Here is a 12,309-nt window from a genome sequence, read left to right as displayed (position 1 = left end):
CATTATCACAATGCGATATGTGTCACGAGACGTCAATTATTATTGTTCTAAATATTCTATAAAACGTATATAAAAACAATTTGTGTATCCGTATCGCTCGTATAAGTGCTGTGGTCGTGGACAATGGCAATACTAACTGTGCATTTATTCAGTATGATTTTGCACGTTAATTAAAAAATGATATTAACACGTCAATCAGATATTCACGTATAGGTAGGTACAGTAGGTACACATTTGTTTCACAAATATAATACGATTACACATAACCGAATCTAATGTTTACAAGTCTATTTCTACATGATGCCCAAATTAATTTTATTAAGTAGAGCGTGTCATAAGAATTTACATTTTAATGAGACATTAAATATCAGGTACAATAAAAGATCGAATAATTTCTTATAAGAATCACAAATGTAAAATAAATACATGAGTCATATTTTACTTTTGATTCAAAAATATGTTGATAAATAAAGTACAATAAAATATGTAGTTTCCATTTGATGAATTGTGTGCAGTATAAGAACATTGTATGAAAAAAGGTCATTGACATTTAGTTGGACTAAATGTAGAAAGACTAAAATGCTATACACTCGGCTCGTATATTAAATATTTAAATACATTATATGTCAAACACTAGTCTCACAATTATTTTTGCCATCAAATTTTAAAAACTTAACTAGAACATTAACATATATTATATGTTTTTGTTATATTAACATACAACCTAATTATATGCTCAAAATTAGCTCGATACATACATATAGTATTTATACCTTGTAATACACTATTTTCAAACCAAACTCCTCTAAAATACTTGGGTGAGAATTAACATCCTACTCCAGTCCTTCAAAATAAATTTAAAATAGTTTATGATAATCGAGATTTTATAGAAAACGTATTTGATTGATTGCAATAATTTACTACTTTATTGATTTTAATACAACTTTAACTAATAACAACTTTCGCAATAAACTCTGGAATTTCGATTTTTATCTAAGTTATAATTCGTACATCATTTCCTATCTAAAGATAGATGTAGCATGTATGTAATTTTACTGTGAATTGTCTCAAAAAATTTTAAAGAAAAAAATAAAAAAATATTCGGCATCAAGATTAGGTTATTATTTATCACACTTCATTCAATATTTAAAATATAAGATTTCGCATTTATAACCAAATAAAAAACCAGTTAGTCAATGACCAAAATAAAATGATTGAATATAATTATTCATATCAAAATATCCAGGTTAAAATTTATAATATACTAGCTGATCACGTGCACTTAGTTGCCCGTTAAAAATACCAACTCTATGTGAGACTCGATGGTGATAATGCGAGCAGCATATTATGCCTACCTGCTGTAGATTGTGGACCCCGCTAGATGAGTACTTTATATAAATAATATGTTTTATTTTTATTTTTATTGCTAATGATTGACGAAGATGAGCGGCTAGAAGTGCAACTTAACCACCTAGGTAGGCAATCTGCAAAAATTCAATTGTATGTATACCTCAATACCTGATCTGAACGACGAACCACTACAGGCAACCAATAAGCAAAAAAAAAAAAAATACCAATTTCTACAAATATATTTATATTTCTCCTATAACCAATAGCAACCGTACATAAACAAATATTTCCTTCGTAAATCTTAAAATCCCCGTTTGAACAACTCTTCGGGTCGGATCTATCGGGTCCAATTGTGAATTTAAGCCATCCAGCGCGTCACCCAAACGCATACAAAAAATGCATTCAAATCGGTCCAGCCGTTTAGGAGGAGTTCAGTGACACATGTACAGTAGAATTATATATATAAAGATAATTAAAACATGCAGGAGATAAATAAAATAATTATATAAATAATAGATATAATATTTATTAACATGTACCATATGTCCATATAATGAGCAAACCAAAGTATTATACAATTATTAATGAATATTAATTATTAGTCAATATATAATATCTAAGCTTATTTTAAATGAAGATAAATGAAGATAAATGCAATGAACTGTTACAACAACTGCAGCTTTGGTACTTCCCTATAACTAAATATTATTACAGTATATATGGTTAAATTAAATTTTTTGTAAATAGTTTTTGGTATGTTATGGCATGTTATGTATATAAAGCTATTAAAATACAAACAATTTAGAACAACAAAACATGGACTTTAAATTCAATTTTGTATGTTGAAATAAAATTAATTCATTGGTATTAATTAAAAACCAATAAAATAAATACAAATATGCAGTCGAAGGATCAACGTACAAAATACTCCATGATGCAGTGTTTGGAATGTATAGAGAATGGATCACCAACGAAATGATACTATTATTCGAATTTAAATGGATTAGTAAGTATAAAATAATATGTACTAAATCTACATATTATACAACATTTTAATTATCAATTAAATTTAAATAAATATAAAAATCACTCTCAAATAAAATATCATATTTTTATAGTATCAGATAAACCACTGGCACTTATAACTTTTAAGTCAATGTTTTGAAATTATTGTTCATCAAAGTATTGTAGAAAACCTATTTAATATTATATAATTATGTGGATTATAAAAGAATAACAAAACTAGTTACACACATTTATGTTTTTATATTTAAACATAAAACCATAGTATTTATATAGTCAACAATTTAAAGGAAGCGTTTAAAATTACATCGAATTAAACTTAATTGAAGTGTATGAAAAAAAAAGTTAAAAGGAATTTTTCTATTCATTAGTATTTTTTCAAAGATACTTGTGGTCACAGTACCTACCTACAGCCGCATAATATTTTTAAGACTATAAAGTACGGACGAAATTTTGTTTAAATTAAAGGTTTTGTACAAGAGATTTTAAAGTATAAATATATTATTCTTATAACAACATAACATAACATACCTATATTGATGGTTATTTAGATTTTTTAGTAAAAAGCATTCCAGGAATAAATATGAACCTAATTTCGATTGTAGTTCAACAATGTAATTCAATAAGTGATAATTTGAATCAGGCCATATCTATGGTATCACGTTTCTCTACACAACATATTCGTTAAGAGCTAATAAATAAGGACATTGGTATTACATATATGATAACATTTTATATGTAATAAAAATATTTAAATTATTTAAAGCTTTTTATTACATCGAGAATTTAATAAACATTTAAAAATATGCAGTAGAAATCGTCTATAAATGACTTTCAAGGGACCAAGGGAAATAGGTCATAATAACAGACAGTCCCATACAACTACTACCGATAAAATTTAACTTGTAAAACTTCCCTATGTATTTTTTCGGGTCCTTTACTTTAAGGTCGTAAAACAAGATAAGTCACTACAACCGGTGTCATTATAAACGATTTCTACAGTTTTATAAATGAAATAGGCATTTGACAATTTTGATTTTGATTATTACAGGAAATACAGTCTTATAAAATAATAAGTTATACCCAAAACTAAATTATCTTCAATACTAAGAAATAGTTATATTTATCTGACGCTAACAAATCATAAACAACACAATTGTAAATACAGTACAATTCGTACTTTAAAGTTTCTACATTCATAGAAATACTTATGTAAAAATCAAAATTTTCCAAATCTTAGTGGTAGTATATTACAATAATATATCATTCTATACTTCTTTGAAACAGTATAGGTATATTAATTTTTAATGAATTATTTAAAATTGAATAAAATGTATACAGTATATAGAAAAAAACTCGAAGAAGTTAGTCACAAGCTTGTCAAGAACAAGAAGAAGTTAATACAAATTGTTTAATTCGTCTGAGTTTTAAATTATAATTTATTTCTTATTTCTTATCTTAATATGAAGTGTACCCACTGACGGCCATGTCATTTACAGAACGAATAAAACAATCATGATGCATGTAGTTTGCACTCTCTCAATTATTTTACATACACAAATACAACAAAACAAAATTGCAAATATTTGTAATCGAAGAGCAATTAGGATAATAGCTAGTTAATTCAATAATAAGATGTACACGAATAAATGAGCAAACGTTTAGTATAGGTATTTGGTAATAATGGCAATTTACTATAATAATATTAAGATTGTGATTGACCTTCGGCTACCATTCCGTTTTAAAAATGTTATGAATGTGTCACGAATAAGATAAATATATAGATAATAGTAACTTTTTATGATAGCTTTGTGGTTTTCAAGAATTTATTTTAAATAAAAATATAAGTAAATAACCATACAGATTTTAGAGGGTCTAAGACGTCCTAACTAGGTCTGTCCCACTGTTCCAGTATGTCTAGAAAATAAAATAATTTTATTAAAATCGATATACCCACTACGTATCATAATACATTCGAATAGAAGACATATGTAGGTACTACAGAACGACGCTCCGTAGTAGATACAATAATAATGCAATCTTACAAGTTCAACGACATTTTTCGTTTTACAAAAATAATCGAAATAATGTGAAGAAAATTACTGTTGAAAAAGTAGTAAAACCATTTAGACGTCGTCCTGTGCAATTTGTTTTGGTGTTCAATGATTGAGTTCATTTATGATATATTATTAATAATATATCAAGACTAGGTTTTCATGTCATATATAGGCACCTACTACATTTGGTGTCAAACATGTATGCGATGTAAAAATTTGAAAAATGACACTTATTTATAAAACGTTTCTCAAACTTCGCGGGCAGAACACTGAACGTATAGATCGATCGCATATTTTATTTTATTCTCAGCGGTGAAATATGTACTCGCAAAATCAGAACACCTATACCGTTATGGTGTCGACGAGTGACGGCAATTATATAATAATATATATGTTTATAGTTTTATGCTCTCTCGTTTCAACGTCAATCATCGGTCATCGCGTGTGGACACATCAATTGACGAAAAAAGAACAAATTTCACTATTACAAATATTGTCCACTACAACAAGACCATAAAACGCATGGTTGCGTTTTCACATCTTATCCTTAACCTTACCTTACCTTAACATTAACTACAGGTTAAAATAAAAGAGGGTGAATTCTCACGGAGTGCAATGGTGCTATAGTCGGTGGTTAAAGTGGGGGGACGGAGTGTCCTTTCTTATTTAAGGCAACATTATGCGTCCTCTTGAATTGAAATCTCCGAAGTCCGGAGTAAGCTTAACAAAACATTTATTGACGTGATATTCAATATAATTTAATTTGTATCTGGCGTTTTAGTAAAATATAATACTTAGTTATATTTATAGTTTTATATATTATACAAAAATACAACAACTTTAAAATTTAAATACATTTTTTTTAATATTTCAGGCAGTGAATTTAAATTTACTATGCCCGAGCATGCATTATATGGGTGGGTAGGATCATTTTTCTTAGAAGGAATTTTGTTCTTACATCCTATTAACTTTAACTTTTTATGGAAAATTGGTGTGTGAAAGAAAAAAATGAATAGGTTTCGACCTCGTGGGTTTCTTACAACAGTTTAGTTGAATTTAGACTTTGATAAGAACTCGTGAACAAAATTTTCGGTGACTATGGTTAACCACTGCAGTGCATTATGTCCCCGTGATAACACATTTTGTTCTAAATTCTAATAGATAATTTTGAAATGGTACATTGGACCATCATTTCGCTGTATTACTTGAACCCGATTACTATACTATAGTTAAGTAACACTTAACACAAAATATTTGCTTTTATATTTCTCAAAAAAATCCGAGATGGCCAATATTATACAGAGCCTGCTATATTTATGTAAATATTTTGAAAGTTGAATTATACAACTGATTTCCGTCAAAATATCTTCAAAGTAAAACAATCAAGTTTTAAAACGTAGGTGAGATAGAAGAGAACCAAACGGGGATGTACAACGACAAACAAGATTATAGACATTAGACACCCCAATAATATAGCTAGTTAGTCGTCATTATTCTGTAAACGTACGCCGAACGCTCGAACATGCCAAATACCGACACGCGTGTACGTTGAGTTGCCACATGAAATTCGCGGCAATATATTAAATACTTTTTTACTTTTTAGCATAGTCATAATTAATAATAATAATGAATATTGTTTTACTAGGTGTTTTACACTGTACATCGTCAACAACGATTGACGTTATGGGACTTATATAGATCACAATATCGATATAATAATATACCGACATGATAAAATGTATACATTTACATTATTGTAGTAACCAAGGTCATGAAATCGTATTGCAATATAATTGCTAGACGTTATCAAATTGTTATGCCCACTTTAAAACGTCACATAAGATCATTAACGATAAAAGTTCAGTCATAATGCATTCGTTGAGTCGTAACCATTACCATACTGTACATATGAAAATAATAGTCGTGGGTATTCGATATTAGCTTAAAATCAATTTTTGTCTAATTTATTTATTATTTATTATTACTTATTTTTTATTAAGTATGATTTTTTTATGTATCTTCGTATATAGTCGTATAGTTAACACTTTAACAGCACAGGTATAACATTCGCTTGAATAATTGTGAAAAAAAAAACAGATGTATTTTTCTTTTATAAAGACAGGCGTAAAAAGTAAAAACCAACATATGAGCAATATAGCATAATATCAACTATATTATGTCTTAGTATGTTTTTAACGTTGTATATGCGTTTATTTTTTCATCCGTCAATTTATGAACTATACTTGATATATTATAATTGGGAGAGACAATATAAGACTTAAGTATACTCTAAAATACATCTTCAGTGACGAACAAATTCACACCAATAAAGACATCTGTAACCGGCAACAAACACGAAATATAAAGCGTAAGAAAAATGTTACTTTCATGTACTCTATAGATAAATCCAATACACCTACTATTTTACGTTATCAATTCTGAATACTAGATCTTAGTATAATTATTTCTAGTAGAATCACCCACGTCCAAACTGTACACTCAAATAATTGAAGATAATTTAATAATATGTTGTAGGTAGGTACATATTATAAGTATATAATTATATTGTCAAATAATATTCGATTAAAAACACTTACCTTCCATAACATAAACAATACTGCCCACATCTCCTTCTTTAATAATAATGCTGTCGGCGGCATACTCGACGGGATACATACAGTCCACTATCTCTCTAATCTGTGTTGATTCCAAGTTTTTCATGAAGTCATTGTCCAAGACAGCACCTTTGATCAATTCCCTAGACCTGAAAAATAATTTTAATTTCAATATTATATTATACATTAATAATAATTGGTTAACATAAGTTGTCACATTATATAACATTATGCGGATATCATCAGTCTGGTTTATTTAAAAAAATATGATTATACTAAAATATAACGTGCACGTTTTTAACCATTGTTAAATTTAGAATAAAAAATAAAACTAATTGAAAAACTTGTTTAGTTATTTCGAGGCTTTAGTATTATTACACCTATTTGCTATTTAATAGTATAAACGTTTTCATTAGTTTGCAAACGTAGGTGGTAATTGAAAAGTAACATCATTAACTACATTTTCACATTGCTGCGAACATACACATATAATACCTAAATTTTTTAATAAGTAATTTCATTCATTATAGGTAACTAGGTATGTTTGTATAACAATTCGTTTGACATAATGCCAATAATAATTGATACGTAATAAAAAACCGTTTTCATATTATTACCATGGTTTCTTATTTTTTTATAAGCAGCAGAGAGTTCAGAATTTTAAATCTTTAAAAATATAATAAGCTAAATAATTATTAAAACAAGCATGACTTATTATTGTTTATTAAGAAACTTACTTTTAATATGTTATACCTATTATTATTATGTCTTATTGTCCTGCTATATAAATTATAATAAATGCAAAATGTATAATATTAAATTATCTTAACAACAAAACAGAGTAAATTTATAGTGTTCAATGAACCAATTATTCATATTAAAAAAATAAACAATCTCGACAACAAAATCCGTCTTTGCCCCAAATTCTAGTCGGCCACAACAGTAAATATAAAATTGTCGACATCTACAATATATTATTAAACCCATAGAACGAACAAGCTGCATCTGTGCCAGTAATAATGAGGCATTATTATACAGTGTTGTACACAAATATACGTAAGTTACACCACAGGTAATTACAGGTAATCGCCTTAAAACTGAATTATACTACTTAATCTTCGCTCTATACCGCTCAACTTTATCCGTACGCATCACGCGTTTGACAATACAAATAATATACATATACCTATTTCGTGGATATTATTAAAATGTTTAAAAAATGTAAAAATTATAAAATATTATTTCTGGGGGTTATCGTCCGATAATCCGAAGAAATTAAATTCAAATTTTACTATTTCCTATGGCTATAATAACTGTTTTTTTTCATCATATAATATTTGTATTACTTGTGTACAACAGTTTAATAAATACACACTATCCCACTACGATATTTATAGTTTACACTAATAATTCATTAGCCGATTTTGTTTTCCGAAACACATGATTTCTAGTTTTCGTAAAAATAAAAAAATATTTAAGTATAAAGTTTAAGTCACGATTTACGCAGTTATACTCATTTAATGTGTCAATGTATGTATAAATATATATTTTCAAAGATGAAGGATCAAAATTCCGTATGTAGTTTTTACATAACCCACAATTTATGCTGAGTTTGCATAGAAAACGTTAAAAGCGTTTAAGTATGGTTTCATTTCTGCAGTTGTAAACTCTTTAAATATACCTACTGGCTACTATCATTGATAGTAAATACTATTCATAATCAATTCTACTGTCTATAATGAAGCCGGTTTCGTTCATGTGACGAACGCACGTGGTGCTGCGGACGATTGACCGCAGTCTACAGCAGTGCAGCAATAACTGATGCCCAAACCAGTTGCACTATCATAGGACAATAATATGTTATAGAAATGACACGAAACTTGATCAGCTGATCGAGTTTTTGTTTATCTTTGGTCTGACATCACAACCTCTTGCCTCTTGGCACAAGTACTATATATATTATTTACTCCAAAAAATAGTAAAAATTAATTGTTCAAAGGATGACGAAGCTAAGTTATGTGAGCTTATATCAAATAATACGATTATACGATTATACCATCAGTATACGATTACAGCAACATGAATTTTTAAGACATTATAATGAAGGACATCATATGAAATGACATTGCCACCTAATTCATTCATTGGAAAAAAACTACTTAGTATTGTACTTGTATAATTATTAAATTGGCATATTTTAACTTACATTCTTTACCCTTTGTATACAAGGTACCTAAATTAGTATCTATAGGAATTATTTAAAAAGATTTGGCAAGTTCATAGCTTTGCGGTATGAGTTTCTAATTTTGGTGATATTCAAAAACGAGTAACCATGTTTATGGTCAAAAAAAATGATAGCATAAAAAGAAATTTTGATAATTGTACCTATATTACAAAAGAAATTAATTTTTATTTTATTTTCAATTATTATATAGGCAGTAATACATTATTTACTATACATCCAATTAACTATAGTTACACACGAGACTTCTTGAAAATAAATAATTAAGATGATATTTTAAAGTGAAGATAAAGTACCATCGAACATTAAAAACCATGATAAATATATATTCATAAATTTCATAATTATAAGTCATAACTATTAACATTTGCGAAATTTCAAAAATAAAATCCTTTCAATTAAAACATTATTTTATTTGGAACCTAAAGTGTTATAATAACACTAACGAGTGACAACTGTGTGATGGCAACGAACCAAGATAAACACGCAGAATTGTTTGCTCAAGTCCTTTGAACTCATAATTGCGTAGGACTTTAAAATCCAAATTCAGAAAAATGTTCTCTTATTTTGAGTCGTCGTCGTAGTTAATACAAATGTCTATCCACCACAATTGTTTATGCTAAACCCCTACAAAACAGATATGTTAATTATATATTGTAATTTTGATTTTGCCGCATATTGACAATGAAACGTATTACTTTTCATGTGTGAGGTTGACATAACTATATTATTTTTGGGACACTCAAAAGTTAAAACTAGAATACTGTTGAGTGTAGATATTAATTATTAGGTGATAACCATTTTAAGTAAAAACCTAAAAATGTAAATTAAGTGTGTTTCCAACAACCATAAGTAACGTTATATGATAACGTCAAACAATTATCTAATGTTCTTGCTTGATCCGTAATCATATTTTTATGATTAACAACAAGCTTTAAAAAAATTTAAATTCGAAAAATAATTGGGGCAAAAAAATATGAACATAATATTATATATTAAATAAATAAAAATGATATTTTTAATCAACGATGTATGCGCAAGGATATCTAACAAATTATATTCATCTATATTTTCTTGGGTTACGATTATTAAAAAAAAACATAAGAAATAAACAAGAAGAAAGAAAGAAGGCCGATTGATCAACGATTTTACATGAGTTTAGACCGTCCAAGGTTAGCTTCTGAGTAGTTATAATTTTTTCATATCACGTATTTCTCATCAGTATATACTTTAAGTTTTTTAAATATTATAAAACAATGATATTTAATCGGTTTTCACCTGCGGTAACTAGGTTAAGATAATATTTAATAATATAAGAAACACTCGCTTAAAATTACAAGCAACTACTATAGGTATATATGCATATTATAAGTATCTAATATCAATAAGCAAACTATTTATAGATATTATTCATAACGAATATTTTCATAAAACCGATTTATGTATATACGTCACAATTACATATATAATATAAACGACATATGGTTAATATTAAGTGTGAAAAATGGCAAGGTAAACATGGCAAAAAAGAAATGATTGAATAGCTGTTTCAAAATATACTTTTTCTTTTTGGCTTTTAGGCAATTTGAATTTGGTAATTTGCAGTTTGCACGTTAAATCAAGCAAATTTGATAAAATTAAGATGTCTTATAAGTACCTTGTTGGTTTTATTTAATCAAGCACTGAAATAACTGTGTTCTTTCTTAGTCAGGAATATTTTTATTTTAATATTCAGAGTGGAGCTTGTATTATATTATTATATTGATATATACTGCAACTATACTTAGTGTTAATTTTTTGGCAGAAAAAATATATTGCAAGACTTCATGAATCACTTCTATAAATTACAAATTAAACTTCACGCACGCTGCAACTAAAATATAAAATGTATTTTTCGAATTTATTGAAATCATCTAAAAATTTTTTGCGAAAATCAAGGAAATAAATAAGCTGAAACTCGAAAATATGAGAAATATTTATTATTAATTGCAAGTTTAATTTAGTTTAGTATATAATAAGTACATAATATTATATACAAACAGCTAATGTACGCAACTTTATTAAATTAAGTATTTTTTTCAAAACAATTTCGTTGTTCAGTCCATTTATTTATACATCGACCCAATATAGCGTGTCACCAGCAGTATATGTAGATTGTTCATAACATACAGATAGACAATGCTACTGTTTCCCTTGCGCAACCCGTAACCGATTTAGGACCATATTATATTATTTATGTATTTGCATTCAGGACTCATTCACTTTCCAATGTTATGCCGATGGATTTGAATAGTAATTTGTCATTATATTATTATTACTTTAGGACAATGCATCGATTCAATAGTCTTATATATACATATATGTTTGTTTTTAAACAAAAATATATTCCGTATTCTATCACACTGCAGTGCAGTGAATGGCTTTCCGAAAATCGTTGAATTATTAAAATATAATAATATGTATCTTTGAGAAGGTTAAATCTATTTAAAGCCAATATTATTATATAATAGTTCATTCGAGTATAATACAGCGGTGTAAAAACGAATTTATCAAGTATAAAGCGCGTATATGAATATTGTTGTTATATATGGTAATATGATATTGCATAGTTGAAGAAAAAAACGCATTATTAATTTAGACACGTATGCGCCGACTATGCGCGTATTTCAACATTTCGTGCGTTTCAAAAACTACAATCTCGAAATTAGGATCTCCGATAATTTTGGCTATAGGCTTGTTTACCTCGAAATTTAATTTTTTTTCGCCTGCCAGCATATTACGTTTTTATATTCAGCTCTGCGCTGCCGAGAGACGGTATTTAAAAAGTATATTACAGTCTATTAAGATGAGTTCGGGTGGACGTACCATATACAAAGTACTCTCAAGCTGAACGAACCTTGTAAATATAATATCAATTTTGGGCTGTGAAAAACCCACGGTCTCGGGGGTGGTGAAGTTTTGACTTTTGAACACCTGTATAATATTTTATTGCATTATGCTTAAAATTTAACACTTATAACGT

The 12,309-nt window shown here is 27.8% G+C and overlaps 1 protein-coding gene across 3 annotated transcripts in view; it reads right to left on the bottom strand.

Moving 5' to 3' along the window:
- The window catches only part of LOC111036895 (cGMP-dependent protein kinase, isozyme 2 forms cD4/T1/T3A/T3B), a 123,416-nt gene that overhangs the window by 43,712 nt on the left and 67,395 nt on the right, over positions 1-12,309 (bottom strand). For all 3 annotated transcript variants that reach the window (XM_022321109.1, XM_022320330.1, XM_022321855.1), the window contains one exon: positions 7,028-7,194. In XM_022321109.1, coding sequence (XP_022176801.1) covers positions 7,028-7,194 — 167 coding nt within the window. The remainder of the gene's footprint in view (positions 1-7,027; positions 7,195-12,309) is intronic.

This window comes from Myzus persicae, unplaced genomic scaffold, assembly GCF_001856785.1.
Source record: "Myzus persicae strain clone G006 unplaced genomic scaffold, MPER_G0061.0, whole genome shotgun sequence".
NCBI lineage: Eukaryota > Metazoa > Arthropoda > Insecta > Hemiptera > Aphididae > Myzus > Myzus persicae.
Note: the sequence above shows the minus strand (reverse complement) of the source record. Positions and strands in the feature narration are given on the sequence as shown.